At 39.6% G+C, this 27406-nt stretch overlaps 1 protein-coding gene and 2 pseudogenes across 1 annotated transcript; 2 read left to right on the top strand and 1 right to left on the bottom strand.

Annotated features, from left to right (window-relative positions):
- Positions 1–257: 257 nt before the first annotated feature.
- On the bottom strand, positions 258–1203 carry LOC101432497 (olfactory receptor 11A1-like; annotated as a pseudogene).
- Positions 1204–16597: 15394 nt separating this feature from the next.
- LOC101432942 (olfactory receptor 12D1-like) lies at positions 16598–17520 on the top strand (annotated as a pseudogene).
- A 3647-nt stretch (positions 17521–21167) lies between these two features.
- LOC101433383 (olfactory receptor 12D2-like) lies at positions 21168–25914 on the top strand. The gene is made up of 3 exons (XM_071211080.1): positions 21168–21253; positions 21887–22050; positions 24986–25914. The coding sequence occupies exons 1-3, from the start codon at positions 21168–21170 to the stop codon at positions 25912–25914; spliced, it is 1179 nt and encodes a 392-aa protein (XP_071067181.1).
- Positions 25915–27406: the final 1492 nt, after the last annotated feature.

Consider the following 27406-nt stretch of genomic DNA (forward strand, 5'->3'; position numbering starts at 1 on the left):
TGCTAATTTTGTTTATCTTTGCATTCTCTTTTTCTATGTTAAATATTCATGGGCTGTTTAATAAAAACTTACAAAGTTTAAAATAATTTTTAATATAGAACTTGAAAATTATTGCCCTGCCATCCTCACGTTCAGAATAACTACATAAAAGCTCAAAAGGGAGCATCAGAATAGAATAAAGTTATTCTTCTACATCCAATCTTATAAGACTTCCCTTTGGAAGTGTGTAAAACAAAAATCTTCACCACCCTCCTCCTTCATTCAGGTGCTTCAGTTTGCCTAATGTAGAGAAGCCTCCTCAGTGTCCGGTGAACCTCCTTGTTCCTCAGGGCGTAAACCACGGGGTTGAACATAGGCGTGAGCACCGTGTAGAGCAGGGAACAGACCTTGGAGAGGAGCAGAGAGTGGACAGCAGGGGGTTCAATATACAAAATCATGAGGGTTCCATAGAGTGTGGACACTACAACCAGATGAAAGGAGCAGGTGGAGAAAGCGTTTCACCTGCTGGCCCCAGCAGGAACTCTCAGCACGGCCACCAGGATCCGGCATAAGATGTCAGGATCAGTCCAAAGGAAATAGCGAGGCAGACCACGGAGAGAATAGATGTTGTCACCTGGGCCACTCTGGGATTTGAACAGCCAGCTCCACCAGGGGCATGAAGTCACAGTAAAAGTGGTTAATGTGGTTGGGGTGGCAGAACTTCAGCTACACCATCAGGGCCACAACGAGTCCATCTACCAGGAAGCCAGAGAGCCAGGCTGTCAACACCAGCCCCAAGCCCCATCTGGGACCCATCAGGAGAGGGTAGCGGGGTGGGTAGCAGACCACAAGGTAGCAATTGTATGCTATTACAGCCAGCAGGAAGCACTCAGTCACCACTAGAGAGCGAAATATAAAGAACTAGAGCAGGCACCCAGCCACAGAGATGGCTGCCTCCTGCAAGAAGCCCTCCAGCATTTTGGGCACTACTGTGGAAGTGTCGAGGAGCTCCAGGAGGGACAGATTAGCCAGGAAGAAATACATGGGTGTGTGGAGCCTCTGGGAGCTAATCACTGCCACGAGGATTAGGGTGATCCCTATGACAATGAAGACATAGATGACAGTGAGCACAACAAAGAAAGGGAGGTGCAATTCAGGGATGCCACAGAAGCCAAGGAGGGCAAATTCAGTAAAAGACTGGTTTCCTATGGAGGCAATTCCCATATAGATCATCCAAGTTTCTCCTTGGCAATGAAAACCAGAGAAATTTTCGTGTCGCTCTATATTTTCTACCCTAAACCTGGAACCAGTAGGCTTAAAAGAAAAAGGTTAGAGTGAGTCTCCAAAACAAAAATCACGTGCACAAATCCTCATCTGTCCCTCTTTTTAACTGCTTCACCGACTCCAATTCCTCCCTTCCTTGCTTAATTGTGGGTATTCTCCAAGGCTCAAAATGTTTATCCAAACTCACTATTTGAGTCTTTCAAAGTCCTTTATCCTTTAGGTCAATCTACTATGTCTAATATATCATGACGTTCACCCCCCCCCCAATCTGTATAACCAGCCATAGGATCCCTCTTAAGCATCACCCACATAATATCTCCCAAATGCCTGTTAGATGCACCAATCAAGACTTCCCATCATCAGCTCAAAATCAGCACGTCCAACATCAAACTTTGTTATCTTCCCTGGTCACACTCAGCTATTCTATGATTGCTATGAAAATTCTTCCTTGGTCCTGCTTCCCACCCTCTCCAATCACAGGTTGAATTTGGATTGAGGTCAGAAATGGTAGAAGAGAAGGCTATAGAGGTGAACCTTGATCAAGCATGGAGAGCCTTTCATATCATGAGAAGGTGCCATACCTTTATCTTGTAGGCAACAAGGCAAACCTAGAGGCTTTTAAACAATAGGGCAGGCTGGTCTAACCGGCATTTAGATAATAATGTGTAAGCTAGACCCAAGGTAACAAGAGCTGAAGTTTTGGATTGTATGCACTTTCTCCTCCCCAAAAGAATGCACGCTCATTTAACACAGGGACTAAATTTTTATATCCATCACAGCACCCAACAAACAAAGATGAAGTCTTAAATAATATCTAACGCTTAAAACCACCTGTCCCCTAACACAAGACTATGTGGAATGACCAGAAAGGTGGCCTCTGCTCCATGGACCTAGAAATCTGACAGGTTCTTTCACCAACCTCAAACTCCTACCTCTAAAAGCTGTTCCCTTACACTCTGCCCCAATCTGCACTTCTTTATGGCAAGACCCTTTTGTTGTAGAGAAGTCAGGTGTACGCAGTATGGAAGGCCAGGACATGAGAACTCTGAGAAGGAAGTTGGTTTATTTGACCAGCCAGACTCAGCGGACTCCTGTCCAAGCCCCAAATAGAATTTTTCGATCCCTTTTATACAGAAGAAATAAGAGTAGGGAGACAAATGGTGCTTGTATGCAAAAAGACTTTTTGTTAGTTTCTTCAATTGTTTTATCTGAGTATTAGATAGGTTATTTCCTCCAGGTGAACTTGCTTAACACATATTCCCCACATTCCAAGCCAGCTTGAATTTAGCATATCCTCCACATTTCGCCTGGATGCAACCTTGAATAATCATTCAGTCTTGCATCCTTTCTGAACATTCAAAGACTTTAGGGACTATATTATTTATTTGGATTTCTAGAGACTAGGTACACTTGGAAACAATTTTGAATTTATGCACAGGCTATATTATATTCCCCCCTTTGAAGCCAAGCTTAAATTATTAATCTTCAGGATCACTATTGTCAGAGTCCCTCTGGACTAACTGGTATGCATATAGAGCCATGAGATGGGCAGCTGTCTACCTTTTTATTATATAATTTATTAGGTTGCACATTCTGCTTATGATGAAAGGGAGAAGGCAAGGAAGGAAGGTGCATGCTCCTATGAGGAAGACATTTATTCCCAGTAGAAGTCTGAAATTGTTTACCTTTGACTGCCAGCTTCCAAAGGGATTATTTAAATTCTAAACATTCCAGGTTTGCACTGGGACATGAGCAATTTTTACTATTTTGCTTGTAATTTCATCAATAACCTTTCCAGTGCTGTCCAATTCAAGGCAGCAGTTAGAGAATTCGAATTTTCTACAAACTCTCCCTTCAGCTGCCAAGAGATAATCTAGGGCAAGATGGTTTTGACATATAGCATTTCTAAATTTAGTTTGCTCTTGGGCTAATAAGTTTAGTGCATGGGCAGTTTCATTAGTTATTAACTCTACCACAGCTTGTAGGCAGATGATTCGGTTTAACATATACATAGGGGTTTGATAAACCCACATGCCATCTTCTGCCCAAGTTGCTGGCATTTAGCATTCGATTATATGTTCAGGGGGCCATTTTTTCACCTCCCCAGGTAATGACAGCCCTTTTTTCTCTTATGTTTTGATATACTGGCTGGCTTACCTCTTTCCCTTCTGTTAAGGGAATGAGGAAGAAGGAGGGTTTAATTGTACCGAACATGCAAGTACCACACCAGTTTCTCAGAAGTTCTTGGAAGGCAACCTTCTCACAAATATAGTACAAACCATTTGGAGCAATAAAGGGGCCCTTTGCAGTGAAGTTCCACACTGAGAGTAATTTGGGGAAGGTACGATTTATGAGAATGAGGTCAGATTCGTTCCATGTTCCCCAAGGCTCTGTTGTATTTGTGGTATAATTTTGGAAATTTCCCCCTGTACATGTTAGGTTTCCAACAGATATATAGGAGCTTAGGCAAGCCCTTGAAGCACAATATTTTCCTATGACAGAAGTTTGCAAGGGCCACATACTATCTCAGGGGACAGCTGGGAGTCCAGTTGCATTATATGGTTGGCTGTAATTGTATTTTCTGGTTTCCCAGGGCCACTGGTCTCCCATATTAGTACCTCCACATACATAGCATGAGGAGACATTTAAGGCTGCCCCTTCCACCTCAGCCATACTTATAAATAGGTTTTTTGCTGCTTGTGGGATGGAAAGGGCATTTCCACTTCTTCATAGAAGGAGTGAAACACAGAATGGGCTTTACTTGTGAGTGGGTATTTCCGATACCCAACACAGATGTAGACTCCTGGGTTTATTCCTTTATCATTAATGCGGAGACACATTTGGACTCCCTGAGTCTGCCAGGATTCAGGTTTAAGGATGGTGAGATTTAAGGGGTTACATTGACCACATGGACAGTTAGCCAGGGCCATACCCTTGGTGAGGATGGCTGTTTGTTTAGCTGTGTCTGTGTTCCAGGTGGCCCAAGTGACACAGGACCAGTAGGGGCAGTAGTATGCACTTACGTATTTTCACCACCCCCCCCCCCTTTGGGCTGTAATTTTCTTTTCTGGAGTACATATATACTTATTGTTGTGAGCATATGTCTGCTCCCAGCTGAACCCTCTACAATGGTGTTCCATGGTATCCTGGAGTCTATAACTTGACATGCGTCAAAGAGGAGGGCACTTGTTGGTTCTGGCCAGTGACTGGGTAGAGGAAAGTAGCTCCCCATTTTGATCAAGCACTCTTATTTTCCACTTACGGGAGACTGTTGGGGGTCTAGGGTCATAGCAGGTCATTTGGCCAGATGCATTATAGATACTATAGGAGATTCCCTGAAACTGACTGGTTTTCTGGTCTTTGCAGGTGTAATGTCTATGGTATATTAATGTGGTATTGGCATGGGTCCCTGTACACACTGTTTGAATACAAGCCTCATACTCTGTGGTATCAACCCGGGACCAGGGGAGGGTCAGGGCTAGAAGTAGGAAAAATAGCTGAAGGGGCATTTTAATGGATTAAACCAGATTCCTATTCTTTGACTGTGCGTAGACCAGTCAGCTTCCAGGGTGTGACTGGAGCAGGGCTTGGTGTTCTGTCCTCAATCTTCAGCCATGTGTGGACCAGTCAACTTCCAAGGTATGACTGGAGCAGGGCTTGGTGTTCTGTTTTTTTGCAAGATGAGTTTGGTTGAGCTGTGGGTATCTGGAATACAGGCCCGGACTCTGGGGCAGCTCACTTGACTCAGCTATGGTGTGTCCATGGGGTGATTTCAACTACTTTAACTGCAGTGGGGGTGGATAAAATGACAAGATAGGGCCCTCGCCATGGAGCTGACTTCCAGTCCTTGACCTAAACTGCATCTCCTGGCTTGTATGGGTGTATAGAGCTGCTTAAGCTAATGGGGACCCTTTTTTGGACCTAGTGATGCAGGTTCTGTAGGGTTTTTCCTAAGCTTATCATCTGCTGAGCTATTGATAAGTTTCCTCTTTCTCTGAAATCCCCTTCTATATTTCTGATTAAGGGAGGAGGCCTCCCAAAGAGGATTTTATAAGGGGCTAGGCTTAGTTTTCGGCTTAGACTGACTCAAACTTGTAGGAGAGCATTTGAAAGTACTTGCACCCATGTTAGCCCAGTTTCTTAGCAAATCTTGACAATATAACTCTTTATTGTACAGTTCATTCTCTTTACATTTCCTGAGCTCTGAGGATGGTAAGCCATGTGCAGTTTCCATTGGATGCACAGTGCCTTTGCAATCTTTTGAGTGATTTTGGAGACGAAGGCAGGTCCGTTATCAGAGCCAATCGAGAGCAGTAGCCCATAGTGAGGAATGATTTTCTTGAGGAGAACCCATCCAACTTCTGCAACTTTCTTTGGATGTCAGTCTTTGACTGGGCAACGAATGCTGCATTGACCATTGTTTGGCTCTCTGGAGCTTCTGGGTTAAAGGGCATGTATATACGAAATGCTCTGCACAATCTCTCATAGAATTGAGTCAAACTCTCATCCAGAGCCTGTAGAATTTGACGGGTTTTTGCCATATTCACTGCCTTGCAGCTCCCCGCCTTGAATCCTTCAACTAAGGACCTATGGAACATTTCTAGTTGGTTGAGCCTGGCGGCGCTATTCGGATCCCACAGGGGGTCCTCCTCTGGGAACTGCAAGCGGACATATTGATCACTGTCAAAAGTTCCCTCAGTTGGGTGCTCTCTAAGTCAGGTTAGAGCTCCCTGTGTGACACGCATTCTTTCTTCAAAGTTTAATAAAGTCATTATAAGTTTTTTACAATCAGCCCAGGTGGGTTTGTGGGTCTGTATGATGGACTGGAACAGGTCTGTCATGGCCTGAGGCTTCTCCAAGAGTGGTGGGGTGTGGCTTTTCCAGTTAAAGAGGTCTGGTTTGTAAAGGGCTGACAGATGAATGAATGTCTGGTTCCCACCCTGAACCTGGCCATCTGCATCGTAAAAAATTGGGGTCCAGGCTTCATGGAGAGGTAGCAGGAAGGCAGCCTTTCTCTCTGCTCCTTCTGCTCCCAGGGATCCCTGTAGTTTGAGTTGCTGTCTGTCAGCATTTCCTTCCCGACTGACGGGCAGCGCTGTAGCAGCATTGTCAGGGGCAATCGGCTGTAAAAGCAGCTGCTCTGCATTTTCTGTTGCAGAAGCTCCTAGAGATGTCTGCTGAGATGGTAAAATCTGCTGCAGAGATGACGTAGGGCTCTCAGGTGCAGATGGCGATAAAGGCAACTGTGGGGATGGTATGCGTGCCCTTTCTGATGGTGATAAATGCAGTGGTGGGTATGGTATGGACGTCACACATCCTCATGTGGATGAGGACAACAGGGCACTGCTTAGGGAGATTAGCTCATTTTCATTCCTTAGTCCTGCCAGGGCAGGAGCCATTGCTTAAGGTGGTGGAAATTCATGTTCATATGGCCCTTCTAAAATGGGCGGATTGGCACTGGACTTGGGGCACACTTTCTCGGTGCCCTTTGCACGGTGATTGTTTGGTCTGGTCCCTGGGACGGCACTCCTCGGTTTCTGTATTAGGCAACTTCTAACTTCCTTAGTAATGCACTTCCCAAACCAAGTTAGATTTTGGCTCACAGCATTTTTCCAAGCATCGATGTAGGGGAATTGATCTGGATGTCCTGGATTTCCAGTTACTGCATTGTGGACTTTACGGATGATCCAAGGATCCAAAGTGCCCTCCTAGGACCAGTCCAAGCCGAAAGTTGGCCATTCTAATTCACAAAGCATCCTAAACTTTCCTGGCTGAAACCTTATGCTGTACACATCTTCATGGAATGCACGGGGGAAGTTTTCAGCATACAGCCTAACGGGGTTTTACTGTGTGTGTTTCCCATTTCCACCCAGTGCCAATGGTGCACAACAGTTACTCAAGTCTAGGTTTTGTCTGTCTCCGACTGCATCCCTCGTGGGAGCTTTTGGCACCTCTTAAACTTAGCAGATCAGTATAAGCCCCCAATTCAGAAGAGGGTCCCTTTGCAGGGACCCCCCCAGACCACCCTTGATCGTATGAGGTCACCACAGAACTGTGGATCAGGACTCCGCACTCACCCCGCAGAAGTGATTTTCTGCGTCTCACTCAGTCACCACAAGCACACGCACACAACCACCCCCCTTTCCTTTCCTTGGACCTGGAGAGGAGATGGCTTCCTCCTGTATTCTCAGGAGTACTAGGGCCTCCCCTTTGAGAGTTGATCAGGCTCCCTCTTAATTATAGAATTAGGCTTTTCCTGCACTATGCCCCCGGTGGTCTTACCAGTCTGACGTGCGGAGCTCCTTGCTTCGTTCTCAGGGTCTCTCAAACCCTCTGTTGTCTCCAGTTCATCCAGGAGGGCCCCAGGAAAGACCACAAACTCTTTCTGGACTTAAATGTGGTATCCAGGGGCACCCAGGGCTGGGTTTCACCCGGACACTCCCAGCCTTCTCAGAGACATCCAGGAGGGGCAAACAACTGTTGCCACTTCTGGCCTTCTCAGCACAACCCTGCAACAGCCCCCATGAGTGTTGTAGAGAAGTCGGGTGTACAGAGTATCGAAGACCAAGACACAAGAACTCTGAGAAGGAAGTTGATTTCTTTCAACTGGCCAGACGCGGCGGACTCCTGTCCTAACAAAAACCGAGCATACAATATAATCTCATATTTAATTTTTAACAATTTCAATAGAGCTCTTTTAAGAATTTTTATTTGTTAATTTGATATTATCATCCTGATATATGAAGATATACACTGAGCAAATAGGCAGACACAAATAGAGTTAGACACAGAAACACAACTCATTGATGTTACTTCTAATTTGCATTATTTTATATACCATTAGTTTAATTAGTTCTAGAAATACATATTACTTATATACTTGCATGTTTTACCCCAACAATTTGAGCAAATAGGTAGACATGAATATGTTGACAAAGAAACACAACATAGTTACTCAAAACTTTCATTTTTTACAAAACAAGTGTGACTGCAAAATAATTGAAGATTTCGAAAAAGTTTTTTTCTTAATTTGCACTATAACCATGCAGTTTTGCTCAAGAGTTTTGTTTCTTAACTAATGGCTTGTAACCAAAATGTTCCCAATGCTTTAATACAAAGTTCCTTTGTTTTCAAACCTTATATTTTATTTTGATTTAGTAGGTTTTTGGATAAGCAAGGCTAATTCTATGCATATTTACCAGTGCTATCAAAGCCTCAGGGAAACTAGTTTCTCTCAGGAATTGTCACTCTTAGGAATTCTGACAGTTAAGGCAGGAGACTTCCTTTATTTTTTTATTCCATGTAGATGAAAAACCTCCAGGGGATGTTTAATCTTGAGGGTTAAGAATTCCACCAGTCAGCAATTTAGTTCACACTTGGAATCATGAGAGAAAGCAGGATTATTAATACCAGTAGGACAGGAGACAGGGATGTCTCACATTTGCTTTTCCCTGAGCTATAGGGACAGAAGCTCTTATGAAATAACCGTAAAGAAAGGCAAGGGGTGAGGCTCGGCTTGACATGACCGTAAATGAAGGAAGGTTAGTTTAGAAGTTACACTTACAATAATAGTTTCAGGCTAAAATCACCCAGTTAAAAATTCAGTTATTATCTTTTTATTGTTTTGTAATGTAAATGCACGTATAGATGATTTTAACTCTTAGTTTTCATTAATTTTTAACCTTGAGGTGAATTGGATACCTTTATTAAGTAAGTTACAAGAATTTTATTAGTAACAATCCTGTGAAGTTCTGCCTTTTCCTAATAATGGAACAAACTCTCATCTGTGAGTTTTGCATTTAATTCACCAGCAAGAGAGTATTGGCATTTAAAGATTCATTTTTAAACTACCTTTACTGTGAATTCTTAGGTGCAGGCAACTGACAAAAGCCAAACACAGGTTTTAAGTTGAGGTTTATCCTTTTTTTTTTCCTGCAGTTTTACAACCTTTACTGCTGACATTCCCAGCCAGACCATTAAAAATACTATCAAGTAATTAGAGGCCCATTGTTTTCAAGCAGTAGCCACCTTCCTTTAGACAAGTTTACAATTTTAAAACATGCAAAGCATTTCGATATAGACTCGGAGATATTTGAAAAAGCAGAACCTAGGCAGAATCAGATTTATTTTGATTTTTGACACCTTGGGGAAGGAACTTTATTCCATTTATTTTGATCCTGCTCTGCATCCCCTTCACATCACCTCTTCCAGGCAGTCAGGTGCATAGTGATTAAATAGGAATGTGGCTTATGAATAGAAGACATGGACTCACTGGAAAGGGACAAGCCACTCCCCCCTTTCCAGCTCTCCACTAAAATGGCTTGAAATAATTTTTTCAAATTTGGCACCTTTCCTGGGGACCCTCTGTACTGACAGGGCTGTGAATCAAGTTACCAGCTCCAGCAGCCACCCTGACTGGGCCAGCTCCAACACCTTGGGGGCAGGCATGACGCAGACACAGACACAGATGATCACTGGGTTCCCACAAATGGGGCGGACCAAAGACAGGCAAGCCAGCAGAGCATGGGCACATATAACCCTGCAGCAATTTTGCTTTATAAACTACAGTCAACTCATTTTGTTGCCGATGGCAAGGGAGGGTTCCAGCTCAACCAAATTCCACCACTTTACACAACCACACAACTCCAACTCCAGCATTGAGCTGACACAGACAAAAGCACAAAACTCATTAATATGACCCACAAGTTTTACATATATCTTCTTCAGCAAGGCTGCCCCTGCAGTCATTACAAACTTTAGAGAGAGAACTCTTAACACTAACATCTGATATGAAGTGAATTCATTCACAATTCAGCACCATAACAAAAGATTCCATCTAGACCTTTTCACTGTTTAACTTTACACCCAGACGAAGGTCCACTAAAAAAAAGGCCAATTCACTTTCCTGTAACCAAGTTTTTCAAAATCCAAAATTGAAACCAATTTCCAGGATGTTAGGACTCAAACCTATAAATATCCCTTCCTATTATAATTAAACCTTTATTACCTCAGTGGAGACAAGACCAGTACCAAATTCTAACATGCAGTTAGACAAATCCCAAACACCAGGCTTTCCCCCTTTTTTTCTCCTTTTTATCGGACCAAGAGAGAATGGCTTTCCACCCAAATTTCTGGAGGTACTGGGGTTCTCTCGGGAGGTGATCAGCCTCCCTCGCTACAATTAATGCCAGAGCTTTCCTGACTATGCTCCCCCAGGTAGTCTTATTTTCTTCCGTGTTGGAGTCTTTTTCATTCCCAGAATTTTTTCTTAGAGATATTCCATTGCCCTCTATTTTCACCTGGAAGATTCTAGTGGAGCCCACATCTTTTCTGGATTAAAATTTATCCAAGGGTGCCCAGACTGGGGTTCACCTAAGCCCTCCTGTCTTCCTTGGGGATCCATAAGAGTAGTGAAATATTACCTCCTCTGGCCTTTGATTTCAAAACCTGGAAGAGCCCCCCCAAAATGTTGTAGAAGTCAAGAGAGGTTCAATTATTTGCATAAAGAAAGGCCAGGACTCAGGAATAATTTTCGGAAGGAAAAAGGATTTATTTACAACTGGTCGGGCTCAGAGCTTCTCATTCCAAAATCTGAACCCTGGAACAAGATTTTTGAGTTCCTTTTATACAGAAGAAGGGTCAAATGGTTCTTTGAACCCCTAATGTGTATTTGTTTTAGGATATTAATTGCTATAATCAATTTGTTATATATGTTAATGTACTCTAGTATGAAATCAAAGTAATATGCCTATATTACTAATGTGTACAGAATTAGGTCTTTTTATCTGTGTAATCCTTACTGATTAATACATTTTAATATGAGTAATAAATACTATCATTAGTAATATTTTTATTGCTGTTATTAAATTTTGAGTATGTTGATTTAGGGTCATGATTACTCAAATCCAAAGCATCTCCTAATTCACACATGAGTTATGTAGAATTTTTGAAAGGTATGTCATGTGTTTTTCTTCTCCAAGCAGGGAAATCAATAAGTAATTAAAGTCAATGACATTGTAATCAGTAATTAACAGAAATAAAATAGCCAAAGGGCCACCTAAAGTGTACTGGAACCTCTCTATCCAGAGATCTTTTCCAGAAGAATTCAATAAAACTTTTTATTGTTTTCCTTTTCTGACAACAAACTCCTACTAATTTAAGGCAATGAAATTTTTGGTATTCAGATGATTCTAGAACAAATAGACAAAAGGTAGTTTGTTCCTCAACTCAAGGTACCTATAAGTGACAAATGGTACTAAAATATATGGGAGTTGCCAGCATTTTGTGTATTGAGAAAGTCAAACAATAATAGAAGACCATGAAAATACATTTTGAAATGTAGGGCTGCAGCTCAGGTTGGCCCTGGAGAAAGGGAATATGCATACCTTTTACGAGTACTGGACACATGATTTGATTGACATTGATCCTCAAAGAGACTTGGCAGCATGGGCCACCTGTGACTGGGGCATACAGAGGCAGTGTAATAAACAGAATCTTGGTTAAAATCTCTTCTACAGTGTATCTTCTGGTACTGCAGACATACTCAATAGTTATTTGTTCAATTTCTGGAGGTATAATTGGGATTAAACCATACTTGTCAATTAGAGAAACCTCTACACCAGGCTTTTCATTGTGGAAAATGAGATATGACAATGAAGAAGATCAAGTGGAAGCCTTTAGAACTTCCCTCCTCAATCTGGCTAGGAAATGTGATAGTGACAGTAGATTATCTCAAGGCAGTTTAACAAGAGAAGAACAAGCGGTGGAACCATCCGTAAGATATAAAGACTTACAATCAAGTAATCGATTATTATGCAGTTTATTGCTGGCATAAAAAGGGAAAAAGCAATGGAACTATCAGTGGAGCAAAAGGCTGAATATTTACAGAGACTTGGCATACTTTTAAAATAGCATCACACATCAGTGAAGAATAGCTAGCTGTCAGACTCCACAGAAAATAAAGTAAAGCCAGTTCTTGGTGCTTATCTCACAACACAAGTAGGCCAAACTCAAAGAGGGCCAGAGATGCACTTAAAAATCTAAATTCAAAAGCTAATAAACAGACCAGCTCTATAATTGGTGGGACTGGAAAATACAGGGCTCCTTGATCAAAAATTATGATAATTTAAGGAGAGTGAGCTCAAATCACTCAGCCGAGAGAGACTCTGGAATTCAGGGCCCTGTGCAGCTACTAATGTCAAGGCTCAAGACTCCAGCCTGCCTAATAACACTTAAGACCATATCATGATGATTTGAGGAGGAAAACTACTTCCTAAATGACATGAGGAATGAAAATGTCATGAAGATAAAATTGCTGGTCATGGTTTCATCTTCCTAATGGATTTCTGATCAACAAGGGAAAAAGAGTAATATCGAGATGAGATGAGGAAATTTGAAAAGAACGGATGGTCTTTTTAGGGGTCTCTAAAACTAGGGAACCTCAGTTGAGGTCGTAGTTCCACAACTGATCTCAAGAAACTGAGATAATTTCTTAATTCCTCTGAGCCTCAGTTTTCTGAGGATTTTTGTAAGAATTAAAGGAGGTAATACATTTTGAGGATCAGAACAATAATGTATGCATTAAATTTATTTAATTGTATCATATTTGAAGCATATAAAATAACAGAATTGTTGATGTAATGACTGTATACTTAATTCCCCTACAAAGCAGCAACAATGTAAACTGAAAAGAAAAAAAAAAATGGAAAAAGATATGGCAATTTAACTGTTATTAAAAAGCTTCACTAGGTATAAAAATCATAGGAACATATTGGTTATCTAAAAGCCTGAGATTTTATTACTAAAGGATGCAACAAGAAGCAGAATACACTCTGTAGATAACAGATTTATTACCACAAACAGAGAATTGTGAGCTTATGGACCCCAACATGAAAGGAAATTACTCAGTGTTATTAACAAAAGTGATAGTAAGATTTAGGGAGTGGGAGGGGAAATCCGATATTTGTCTTTATTCCTCTTTCTTTGTTTCCCAAATAGAGAAACATTCTTAAATGATGAAAAAGTTAAAAGCAATCATGTGTGTCCTGTTCAATGGGATGTCACTGCTCCCCATTCTCTAACTCTTATGGCCAATTTTTCTTTCCACTTTATATAAAACAGTATTTTCCAAGGGAGTCCCCAATATGAAAAGTCAATCGATATCTCTTTCCTAGGATCTCAAAGTAAATTCGACAAAGGAAATATAAAATGCAATTAACACTTGTGGTTTTGTACATGGGTCTGAAATAAGGGAAAACGCTTGGGAAGGGAAGATTATAGGAAGAATGGGGAAAAGGAGAAAGAAATTCCCTGATGAGGCCGCCTCATCTTGTAGGTGCGGAGAATATCCTGTGTATTCTTAGAACATTCTTCCCAGCACCCAGGGGACGCATTCTCTCAGGATGTTTATGGCTAGAGATCTGGGGTTCATAAAAAAGCAGGCAGATAAGTGAAAAGGAAAGAGAGGTTTTGAAGGTGAAGAAAATATGCTGCAACACAAATGGAATTACCACGTGAGATAATGTTCTCCTATTTATATTCACTGAGAGTGAAAACTGGAAAATCTTTCTGGCCTGGAAGTCTGAATGCTCAAGTAGATAAGAATGTAATAGAAAACAGACTAGGAAGGTCCCTGTATAAACTATACATAGTGAGTGATCTGCTCCTTGAGGTTGCAGTTTATGGAGACACCTTACTTCTCATATTTTTAAAAATATCTAATTCTCAATTATATGTCTGGTTCTCTAGACAGTCTACGAAGCAGGGTAATAATTGAGTAGAGCAGAGACTCATTTCTAATTTTCTTTAAAACTTAGGAAGAGTTTATTTTCAATGGATTTTTTATACAATTATGTTATTGTGTCAGAGAATCAAAAATGATATGTGGTTTATCAACTCTTTTAAACAAGTACAGTAAAATTTTTAAATACACAAAATATATATGGCTATGAAAAATCTTTTCTAAGACTTTGGAAATCAACACATATCTAAGTGTATGAAAGATTAGACAATTTCTCCAAATTTCACATACTTACAAAACCTAGAATCCCATGGATTTCCAAAAAAGAGCTTCCAAGTTCATTCATTTTTTTTAACTCTAGTAACATCAAGTCATTTTCTTTTCCCCTCCATGATTTCTCCTACTTTGAATTATTCACTCTTTATAGAAAACTCCCTAATACCTGCATCTCTATTCAGAATTCCTTGCAGTTTTTGTTCTCCTAACAGTTCCTCACACTCCTCTAAGTTTCTCATATATCCTTGCTTCTTCTTTCCCCAAACAGCCACTACATCTAGAAATGAAAAGGACAAAGAGGAAGCTACCATGAAAAGCATGTCTCCTTATATGAGTGTATCTATAGGAGATAATGTCAAGTACTTTGTAAACAAAAGATTTAAAAAATCCAAAAATTTTTATACCTCCCTGTAAACATGTCAAAGTTTACTCAAATACTAAACCATATTATAATTAACTTAATTTACTTTCTCCAAAAATTTTATCATCACTGAAAAACACTATTATTTCAAATATGCAAATTAAATAAAAATTAATTAATAACTTTGTAAGAAGATGTTTATTTGATGAAAGAGAGTGCATAATTTTTGGGAATTTGGGATTGTCGAGAATGACCTTGCAATGACACATAGGGGTCATTACATATCTTGACATACCTTACAATATTATGTGGGAGCCAGTTTAAACTACAATGTGAACTATAACCCACGCTTAGAGGAAATGCTCCAATATGTTTTCATCAATTTTAACTTATGTACCAAACTAATGAAAGATGTTCTTAATGTGAGAAAGTGTGGAAGGCCTAGGGAGTGGTTCTTATGGGAATCCCCTATATTTTTTATGCAAGCTTTTTGTAATCTAAGTATCTTTAAAAATCTTTTTAAAATATATTAAAAAGAGGGGGATGTAAAGAGAAACATGCTTTTCAATTTAAAAATCTTGAAGCTGGGAAGCGGCTGTGCCTCAATCAGTTGGGTTCCTGTCTACCATATGGGAGGTCCTGGGTCCACATCCCGGGGCCTCCTTGTGAAGACAGACTCACCTGCATGCCACAGAGTGCCACATGGCCTACAACGTGGTGGAGCACCACCCTGCCCACAAATGCTGTAGAGTGCTGCCTAGCTTTAAAGCACCGTGGAAAGCCAACTCAGCAAGGTGATACAATAAAAAAGGAAGACAAGCAAACACACAGAGGAGAACACACAGTGAATGAACACAGAGAGCAGACAGCATGCAAAAAGTTATAAGGAGGGGGGAGTCTGGAACCTGACTGGTATTTGGAAGGACTGATCTGGATTCCACATTAATGGAAGTACAGGTGAGGAAGGTGCACTTCACTAGAGGTAGATTATGTCTTTATATATGAATAGTAAGTCTGTATCCATCAAAATTAAAACAGGACCTAAGAAAACAGGTATAAAAGAAGCTATGTTTTCAAGGGAGCTGAATTGTTGCATACTCAAGGAGAGGAGAGCATTGTGTGATCTAAAGGAGGAACTCTTGAGTCCATCGAGAAAGGATCCTCTTACCTAAGGATGCAGGTATCTAGGAAATGGAAAAGAGCCCCAGGAAAACAAGAAAAGATGATTAAAATACCATTTTTCATTAAAAAGTAATTTGGGGAGCCTGTTTAAAGATGATAATAAGGCTCAGATTTAAAGAAGACTACATTTACCAGTTGAAAAGCAGTGAAAAAATTCCAACTGCACATCAAGCTAACATCTGACATTTGTGGGCTCAATTCTGACCCCAGATCAGAATTCATGATGCTTCCAGGGATAGGAGTCAAAAGGGATCAGAAATAGGTCACTTCTGAGGATACTTGCATTGTAAGATGAAGTCAGTATGATTTTTTAAAATTGTATTTTGTTTGTTACAAATGTCACGGTTCTGATTATTTCATCCATATCCACTTTTAGTAAGCGAAAATCCTTCTGGTGGCATCTTACTTGGCTTTTGGAAGTCCTATGGTGGAGTGCATTAAACATCACCCTGTTAGTACTGACTTACGAAGATGGGAGTTGAATAAATACATACATGTTCAGCCATAGAAGACAGAACTTATAAGACTGAACCCTGAGAGAAGGGAAATATTAATGATTAATCTAATAAAGAAAAAAAGGTCTGTGCAACAGTTAATATGTAAGCTTAGTATTTACAAGTCTAAAGGCCTGTTTCGGTAAATCATTTTACTGACATGTAAAAGAACCATTCTCTCCCTCAGTGTCTTTTTGTCTTGGAGAAATGATCCTAGGCTAGAAGGATTTGACTCTCCATAGTGAATATTTCCCAGATGTTACTTTGCCTTTTTTCCAGGTGATGCTGAATCAAACCTCAGTCACTTATTCTTTCCTCCTGGGACTAACAGGCATCCAAGAGCTGCAGCCTCTGCTCTTGGTGGTTTGCTGCACTATCTACATCGGCAGTGTGGCTGGGAATGGAGCCATTCTGATGATCATCATCTCTAACCCAAGACTCCACTCTCCTATGTACTTCTTACTGGGAAATCTCTCATGCCTAGACATCTGCTTCTCCACGGTAACACTGCCAAAGATGCTGGAGAACGTAGTCTCTTCAAACAAAGCAAATTTTTTTTTGAGATGCATAAGCCAGCTGCACTTCTTCAACTTCCTGGGCAGCACAGAGGTCTTGCTATTGGGCACAATGGCCTTGGACTGCTTTGTGGCTATCTGCAAACCACTTCATTACACTGTCATCATGAATCATCAGCTCTGCATCCAAATGGCCAGCACAGTCTGGGTCACTGGTTTCTTCCATGCCCTGCTGCACTCCATGACCTCTCACTTGAACTTCTGTGGTTCCAACCATATCCATCACTTCTTCTGTGATGTTAAGCATTGCTGGAACTGGCCTGTGAGAATGTTGACCTCAACCAGTGGTTGTTTAATATAGTCACAGGCACCATTGGCATGGGTCCTTTCTTTCTGACACTTCTCTCCTATTTCTATATTCTTGCCTACCTCTTCTTCAAGACTCATTCTTGCAGAATGCTTCAGAAACCTCTGTCCACCTGTGCCTCCCACTTCATGGTCGTTATTCTTTTCTATGTTCCTGTTCTCTTCACCTACGTTCATCCTGCTTCAGGCAGCTCCATGGAACAGGATGCAGTCATTGCCCTCATGTACAGTGTGGTGACTCCTGTACTAAATCCACTGATCTATACCTTGAGGATCAAGGAGGTGAAGCAGTCCATGTGTAGGGCAATCATAAGGAAGTTCTGACTGAAAGCAATTTCAGAAATCTTCTGAGGCATAAACTGGCACGCAATGAGAAAGTTGAGGTTTAAATGTATACTTTGTTTCAAATAATTTATACTATGTTTATATATGAAAGGAATGGGTACCAAAAATAAATGGAATGTCTAACATAGGTATGTTAAACAATGCATTCCTGGGTAATATTTGAGAAACATGAAGTGACAGAAACTGACTTTGAAACCTTAATGGTAAATTCGTTTTAGGATAATTAATTTGTTATATATTCTAATATATTCATGTGAAATGAACTAAAGTAATATGCCTATTTACTCTAGTGAATAGAGTGAGGTCTGCTGATCTGTATGATCCTTCCTGATTAACACATTTTAATGTGAGCAGTAAATTACTATTATGAGCAATATTATAGTTGTTGTTATTAAATTTTGAGGATATTGATTTAGCATAATCATTACTCAACTCTAAAGCAACTGCTAATTCACATATTCGTGGAATTTTTCAAAGGTTTGTCATGATTTTTTTTCTCTAAACAGGGAAATAAATAATTAAAGCTAATGATGTTGTAATCAATCATTAACAAAAATAAAATAAAGTGTGGAAATTCTCTAAACAAGGTGCTTTCGAATTAAACTAAACCAATTGTTCAAAGAATCCTGTGAAATCACATATACCTGCAGTCATGTTGAAAAAACTCTGCAGAATTCCTTTTGTACAATGACTTTATTATTTTCCCCATGGATACTATAACTTTCAAAACCATTTAAACTTTTTTATTTTCCTTTTTGATAGGTTGTATTGTAATATGTTGTGATACTGGTGAAATAGGAAGAATTCATTAAAACTTTGTATTATTTTCCTTTCCTGGCAATAAACTCATACCAATTTAAAGCAGTGAGATGACTCTGAAACAGATGGACAAAAGTTATGATATTCTTCAACTTGAGGAATTTGTGAGTGACAAATGACACTAAAATGCTAAGACCTGTTAGCATTTTTATGTATTTAGAAAGACAAACGATCAGACAAGACCATGAAAATACATTTTGAAATTTAGGGCTATGCAATCAAGAATCTGCATTCACTGTTTCAGACACATCTGACCCTGGAGAAAGGGAATATGCACATCTTTTAAGAGTACTGGACACCGATTTGGTTGACATTGATACTGTAAGAGTCTAGGCATCATGGTTCAACTGTGAGAGGGGCACACAGAGGGCATGTAACAAAAAGAATCATGGTTCAAATCTACTATTCAATGGACCTTCTGGATATTGCAGACACCCAATAGTCATTTACGTAACTACTCACAGTATAATTTAGATTGAATCATAATTGGCAATTAGACAAACCCTACACTAGGTAATTTTTTTCAAAGATTTATTTATTTATTTATTTCTCTCTCCTTCTCCCCCAACCCCCCTCCCCCATTGTCTGCTCTCTGTTTCCATTTCCTGCGTGTTCTTCTTCGTCCGCTTCTGTTGTTGTCAGTGGCACGGGAATCTGTGCTACTTTTTGTTGTGTCATCTTGTGTGTCAGCTCTCTGTGTGTGTGGTGCCATTCCTGGGCAGGCTGCACTTTCTTTTGCGCTGGGTGGCTCTCCTTATGGAGTGCACTCATGGTGTGTGGGGCTCCCCTACACGGGGGACATCCTTGCATGGCACGGCACTCCTTGCATGCATCAGCACTGCACATGGGCCAGCTCCACACAAGTCAAGGAGGCCCGGGGTTTGAACTGCACACCTCCCATGTGGTAGATGGATGCCTTATCCACTGGACCAAGTCCAGTTCCCTACGCCAGGTTTTTCATTGTGTAAAATGAGTTATCACACTGAAAGACATCAAGTGGAAGCCTTTAGAAAGTCCCTCATCTATCTGGCCAGGACATATGATAATGACAGTAGACTACCCAAGGCATTTTAATAGAAGAATAAGCAGTGGACACACCTATAAGATATTAAGAATCACAATAAAGGCATCAGTTAATATAAAGTTTGTGGCCAGCGTAAAGAGAAAAAAGATCAATGGAATAAAGTACGATACGGGGTAACAGTTGAATATTAATGGAGATAGGGATACTTTAGCAATGACATCACATATCTGTGAAGAATAGGTAGTTAGTTGTCTGAATCCACAGAGACAGAGTAGCCACAATTCTTGGTGATTATCTCACAGCATAAGTAAGCTAAACTTTAAGAGGGCTAGAGAGATTAATAACACATCTAAAATTCTAAACCTAACAAAATATTGAGCTACATAACCAGAGGGACTTCAAAAACACATAGTCCCTTGATTAAAAAATATGAGGAATATCATGACATTGAGTGCAAATCACTCAGCCAAGACAGAAGCCCTTCAAGGGTCATGATCATAAGCAACCAGTTTGGTCATGGTTCAGGAAGTCAACCTGGCTAATAAAACTTAAGACGATATTGGGATAATTTGAGGAGAAAAATTACTTCATAAAAACACTCTGAATGAAAATAACATGAAGAAAGAAAATTCTTAGTCATGATTCATCATCATAATGGATTTGTAACCAACAAGAGAAACAAGTTAAGATTCAGACGGTGATACTCGAAAAGAATGGATGACATGGCAGGTGCCACTAAAACTAGAAAGGTGCAATTACATTCCTAGTTTACACAACTGATCTCAAGAAACTGAGATATTTACTTAACTTCTCTGAGTCTCGGTTTTCTGAAGATAAAATAGGAATGGTATTAATGTTTCCTTCATTAGGATTTTGTAAAAATTAATGGACATGATACATATTGAGGGTCAGAACAATAGCATTATATCATAATTGAAGCATATAATATAACAGATAATTATTAATGTGATGACTATATAATTAATCCCCGTACAAAGCAACAATAATGTAAACTCAATAGAAAAAGAAATAGACAAAGACATGGCATTTTAACTGTTATTAGAAAGCTTAACTAGATATAAATATCATACAGACTTATTCCTTGCCTAAGCAAGAGGCAGAATACACCCTGTAGATACCAGCATTATTACCCCTAACAGAGAGATGTGTGTGAGATTTTAGACCCCAAAATTAAAGGAGATTACTTAGTGTTATTACCAAAAGCCAGATTTAGAGGGGGAAAAATACGATATTTTTCTTTATTCCTCTTCTTCGTTTCCCATAACTTTAATGAGTTAAACAATGAGAGTGTTAAAAGCAATCATATGTCTGTGCTGATCAATGGGATGTAACTGCTCCCCATTCTCTAACACTTTTGGCCAAGTTTCTTTCCACTTTATACAAAAGAGTATTTTGGAAGTGAGTCTCCAATACGAGCAAGTCAGCTGACATCTCTTTCCTAGGATTTCAAAGTAAATTCGCAATTAACACTTGTAGTTTTGTCCATGGTGCTGAAACCGGGGAAAACACAAGGGAATGGAAGAAAATAGGAAGAATGGGGGAAAGAAGGAGAAAGAAATTCCCCAACGAGGCCACCTCATTTTCTAGGTGTAGAGAACATCCTGTTGATTCTTAAAACATTCTTCCCAGAACCCAGGGGACACAGTCTCTAAGGGTGTTTATGTCTAGAGATACGGGGTTCATGAAAAAGCAGGCAGATATCCCAAAAGGGAGAGAAGTTTTGAAGATGAAGAAATTATACTGCAATCCAACCTGAATTACCATGCGAAATATTGTTCTCCTATTTATAGTCACTGAGAGTGTAAACCTGAAAACCCTTCCTGCCTGGAATTCAGAATTCTCGAATAGGTAAGAATGCAGTAGAAAACAGGCTAGGAATGTTCCGTATAAACTATCTGTAGTGAGAGAACTATATTTCTGCTAGTACTAAACTTACGTGCCCAGGATTTAAAACTAACTTTGTATAGTAGAGTGGACTGCTCTTTGAGGTTGTAGTTCATGGAGACACCTTACTTCCCATATATTTTTTAATGGCTCATTCTTAATAATATGCCTGGTTCTCAGGACATACTACAAAGCAGGTTGAATAATTTAGGACAGCAGAGTCTCTTATTTTCTTTAAAACTTAGGAAGACTTCACTTTCAATGGATTTTTGATATAATTATGTTTTATGATACAGAAACTCAAAATCTATGTGTGGTTTATCATCTGTATATTAAACAAGGATGGTAAATTTCTTTAAAAACACAATACATATGACTATGAAAAATCTTTTCTAAGACTTTGGAAATCAACACATATCTAAGTGTATTAAAGATTAGATAATTTCTCCAAATTTTACACACTCGCAAAACCTTGAATCCTATGGATTCCCAAAAAAAGAGCTTCCAAGTTCATTTGATTTTTTACTCTAGTAACCTCAAATCAATCCCTTTTCCCATCCATAATTTCTCATACCTTGAATGACTCCCTCTTTATAGAAAGCTTCCCAACATCTGCATCTCAAGACAGAATTCCTTGCAGTTTTGTCCTTTTAACATTTCCTCCGATTCCTCTAAGTTTCTCACATATCATTGCTTCTTCCTTCCCAAAACAGCCACTACTTCTAGAAATGAAAAGGACAAAGAGGAAGCTACCATGAAAAGTATGTATCCTTTTATGAGTGTACTTAAGGAGGTAATGTCAGGTACTTTGCAAATAAAAGAGTAAAGAGGATTCAAAAATTTTTTCTACCTTCCTGTAAAATGTTAAAATTTACTTTAAATAGTAAACTTTACTGTAATTAACTCATTTTCATTTCCTTAATAATTTCAACACTACTGAAAAAACACTATTAGTTATTATATTTAAATGAAAAAAATTAATGAATTATTTTTTAAACTATTTTTTAAAAATTTTTATTAAGTTGTCTTTTTTTTAAAGGATACATAGATCAAAAAAATGTTACATTAAAAGTTATAAGACGTTCCCTCATACCCAACACCCCACTAACCCACTCCTCCCACATCAACAGCTTCTTTCATCATTATGGCACATTAATTGTGTTTAGTGAATACATTTGGAGCACTACTGCACTGAATGCATTATAGCTTACATTGTAGTTTACACTCTCCCCCAGGACTTTCAGTGGGTTGTGGCAGGATTTATAACGTCCAGCATCTGTTCCTGCAATATCGTTTATGACAATTCTAAGTTCCAAAAATGCCCACATATCACATTTCTTCTTCTCTCTCCCTATTCTCAGCAACTACTGTGGCCACTTTTTCCAGATTAATTCTCAGTTTCCTCCATTACTAGTCACAATAGTTCTATAGTAGAATACCAGTAAGTTCACTCTAATCCATATTTTATTCTTCATCCTTGGATGCTGGGTTGATGATGTCGACGCCACCACTATATTGAGCGGGTTTAGATCTCACATGGTTGACGGATGTGATTCTCTTGCTTGGGCACTCTCAGTTCCTTGGTGTGGTGGTTCACCATCTTCAGCTCCCTGTTAGCTGACCTCCACTTTTGCAAGAAAGGCGTTTATTTGATGAAAAAGGGAGCATAATTTTTGGGATATTGGGATTATCCGGAATGACCATGCAATGACAGACACAGGTCATTGTATATCTTGTCATACCTTACAAAATTATGGAGAAGAGAGTTTAAACTATAATGTAAACTATAGCCCAAACTTAGAGGAAATGCTCCAATATGTGTTCATCAAGTTTAACATAAGTATCAAACTAATGAAAGATGTTGTTCATGTGGGAAAGTGTGGAAGGTGTAGGGAGTGGAAATATGGGAATCCCCTACATTTTTATGTAATATTTATGTGATCTATGTATCTTTTTAAATATTTTTAAAGTATATTAAAATTGGGGAGGGGTCATAAAGAGAAAACATACTTTTCAATTGAAAAAATATGGAAACTTACCAGTGTTTGGAGGAACCGATTTGTAGTCCACATTAATGAAAGCACAGGTGAGGAAGTTGCACTTCACTGGAGGTAGTTATGTCTTAATACACGAAGAGTAAGTCTGTATCCATCGAAATAAAAACAGGACCTAAGAAAACAGGTGTAAAAGTTAAGTTTTCAAGAGAGCCAAAGTCTTGTATAACTCAAGAAGTCAGTGTTGTGTGATCTAAAAGAGGAACTCTTGAGTTCATGAAGAAAGAATCTTCTTACCTAAGGATGAAGGTTTCTAGGAAAGGGAATGGAGTCCCAGGGAAACCAGAGAAGAGAAGTAAAATACCGTTTGTCATTAAGAAGCAATTTGGGGATCCTGTTTAGAGATGACATTAAGGATCAGATTATAGACAATATGATAGCCAGGCCCTGAGCCTCAACAGACTCCAGCTCCTACAATCTGATTTATTGGACTCACCTCACTCAGCTAAGATGGAGTTGAAGAAGGACAACCACCACACCATGGAGCCTAGAGTGCCTACAACTGAAAGCAGGAGGATTGCATCCACCATCCATGTGGAATCTGAGCCTCCTCTTGACATAGAGGTGCAACGGACACAACCAGTCCAAGGTCCACAGAGAAAAGTGGCATTGGAGTGGGAAAAGTGGACATGGTGGCTGATGGGTATGGGGAATGGCAGGAAGAGATGAGATGTGGAGGCGCCTTTGGGACTTGGAGTTGCCCTGGATGGTGCCTCAGGGGCAATCACCAGACATTGTAAATCCTCCCAGGGCCCACTGGATGGAATGGGGGAGAATATGGGCCATGATGTGGACCAGTGACCAAGAGATGCAGAGATGCCCAGAGATGTACTAACCAAATGCAATGGATGTGTCATGATGATGGGAGTTAATGTTGCTGGGGGGGGGGGGGAGTGGTGGGGTGGGGGTGGTGGGGTTGAATGGGACCTCATATTTTTTTTAATGTAATATTTTTACAAAATCAATTAAAAAAAAGGATCAGATTATAAAAAGACTAAACTTACCAGCTGAAAATCAGTGAAAACATTGCAAATGCACCTCAATCTAATATCTGATTTATGTGAGCTCAATTTTAACTCCAGATCATGCTTCATGAGGCTTTCAGAGAGAGGAGTCAGAAGTGATCAGAAAGAGGTCACCTCTGAGGCTACTTACATTGTAAGATGAAGAAGGGTCAGTACAACTCTTCTTTTTGCTTGTTGCAGATGTCATGGTTCTGATTATTTCATCCCTGTCCACTTTTAGTAAGCTAATACCCTTTTGGTGGCATCTTACTTGGCTTTTGGAAGTTCTGTGGTGGAGTACATTGAAAATCACCCTGTTAGTCCTGACTTAGGAAGAGGAAAGTTGAATAAATACATAGATGTTCACAGCCAGAAAGGATAGAAATTACAAGATTGAACTCTGAGAGAAGGGAAATAATAACAATTAGTCTCGCAAAGAAATAAAGGTCTGTCCAACAGTTAATACGCAAGGATAATATTTAAAAGTCTAATGGCCTATGTTCAGCAAATCATTTTAGGAATATTGAAAGCAATCTTTCCCTGAAAATATTTTTGGCTTGGAGAAAAGATCCTGGTCTGGAAAGATTTTACCCTCAACAGTGACTGTTCCCCACATGTTACTTTGTCTTTTCTCCTAGTGATCCTGAATCAAACCTCAGTCACTGAATTTTTCCTCCTGGGACTGACAGACATCCAAGAGCTGCAGCCTCTGCTCTTTGTGGTTTTCTGCACCATCTACATTGTCAGTGTGGTTGGGAATGGGGCCATTCTGATGATCGTAATCTCTAACCCAAAACTCCACTCTCCTATGTACTTCTTCCTGGGAAATCTCTCATGCCTAGATATCTGTTACTCCACGGTGACGCTGCCAAAGATGCTGGAGAACTTAGTCTCTTCAAACAAAGCAATTTCCTTCTGGGGATGCATCAGTCAGCTGCACTTCTTTGACTTCCTGGGGAGCGCAGAGGCCTTGCTGTTGGGTGTGATGGCCTTGGACCGCTTTGTGGCGATCTGCAAACCACTTCATTACACTGTCATCATGAGTCATCAGCGTTGCATCCACATGGCCAGCACAGTCTGGGTCATCGGTTTCTTCCATGCCCTGCTGCACTCCATTATGACCTCTCGCTTGAACTTCTGTGGTTCCAACCATATCCATCATTTCTTCTGTGATGTTAAGGCTCTGCTGGAACTGGCTTGTGGGAACATTGACCTCAACCAGTGGTTGATTAATACCGTCCCAGGAACCCTTGCCATGGGCTCCTTCTCTCTGACACTTCTCTCCTATTTCTATATTCTTGCCTACCTCTTCTTCAAGACTCATTCTTGCAGAATGCTTCAGAAACCTCTGTCCACCTGTGCCTCCCACTTCATGGTTGTTATTCTTTTCTATGTTCCTATTCTCTTCACCTACACTCGTCCTGCTTCAGGCAGCTCCATGGACCAGGATGCAGTCATTGCCCTCATGTACAGTGTGGTGACTCCTGTACTAAATCCACTGATCTATACCTTGAGGAACAAGGAGGTGAAGCAGGCCATGAGTAGGGCAATCACAAGGAAGTTTTGACTGAAAGCAATTTCAGAAATCTTCTGAGACTAAAAAAGGCATGCAATGAGAAAGTTGAGAATTGAATGCATACTTTGTCACAAATAATTTATTATATATATATACTATATATACATATATACATATATATATGTATATATAAAAGGAACAGATACCAAAAATAAATGGAATATCTACTACGGATGTGTTAAACAATGCATTCCTAGGTAATACTTGTGAAACTTGAACTGTTGGACACTGGCTTTGACACCCTAATGGTGAATTTATTTTAGGATATAAGTTGCTATAATTACTTTGTTATATATTCTAGTGTACTCTTAAATGAAAAGAAATAAAGTAATATATCTGTATTATTCTAGTGATTAGAATTAGATCCCTTGATCTGTATGATTCTTCTTGATTAATACAATTCAATGTGACAATCAATTACCATTATTAGTAATATTATTGTTGTTAGAATTATGAAATTTTTAGAATGTTGATTTAGGGTCACATTACTCAACACTAAAGCAACTGCTAATTCAAATATAAGTTAAGTGGAATTTTACAAAGTTATGTCATGATTTTTTCTTCTCTACGTACGGTAATCAATAAGTAATTAAAGCCAATGACATTCTAAACAATAATTAAAAGAAATAAAATAACCCACAGGTCACATAATATGTGGAGCCTCTCCAACCAGAGATCTTTTGGCATTAAACTTGCCAAATTTTTCAAAGTATCCTGTGAAATCACATCAAATTGCAGTCGCTGAAAATCTCCTCAGAATTCCTTTTGTCTAATAACTGCATTATTTTCCCTTATGCCTGGACATGGAAAATTATAACTTTCAAAACCCTTTAAACTTTTTTTTTTCCTTTTTGACAGGTTGTATTGGAATATGATCTAATACTGGTGAAATGGGAAGAAATCATTAAATCTTTGTATTATTTTGCTTTCCTAGCAACGAACTCATTCTATGATTGAAATCATAGTTGCTAAAATGATTCTGAAGCAAATGGACTAAAGTCATGATATTCCTCAACTCGAGGAACCTGTAAGAAACAAAAGACACTAAAACGCTAAGAGCTGCCAGCATTTTTACGTATTTAGAAAGACAAACCATCAGATAAGACCTGAAAATACATTTTGAAATGTAGGGCTACCCATTCAAGAATCTGCATTCACTGTTTCAGTCACAATTGACTCTGGAGAAAGGGATTATGCATATCTTTTAAGAGTACTGGACATCTGATTTGATTGACATTGATACTATAAGAGTCTAGGCATCATGGTTCACCTCTGAGAGGGGCACACAGAGGGCATGTAACAAAAAGAGTCATGGTTCATATCTGCTGTACGGTGGACCTTCTGGATACTGCAGGCACACCCAATAGTCATTTACCCAACTCCTCACGGCATAATTTGGAATGAACCATAATTGGCAATTAGACAAACCCTACACCGGGTTTTTCATTGCGTGAAATGAGTTATCACACTGAGAGAGATCAAG

Source organism: Dasypus novemcinctus, chromosome 22 (assembly GCF_030445035.2).
Source record: "Dasypus novemcinctus isolate mDasNov1 chromosome 22, mDasNov1.1.hap2, whole genome shotgun sequence".
In the NCBI taxonomy this organism is placed as follows: domain Eukaryota; kingdom Metazoa; phylum Chordata; class Mammalia; order Cingulata; family Dasypodidae; genus Dasypus; species Dasypus novemcinctus.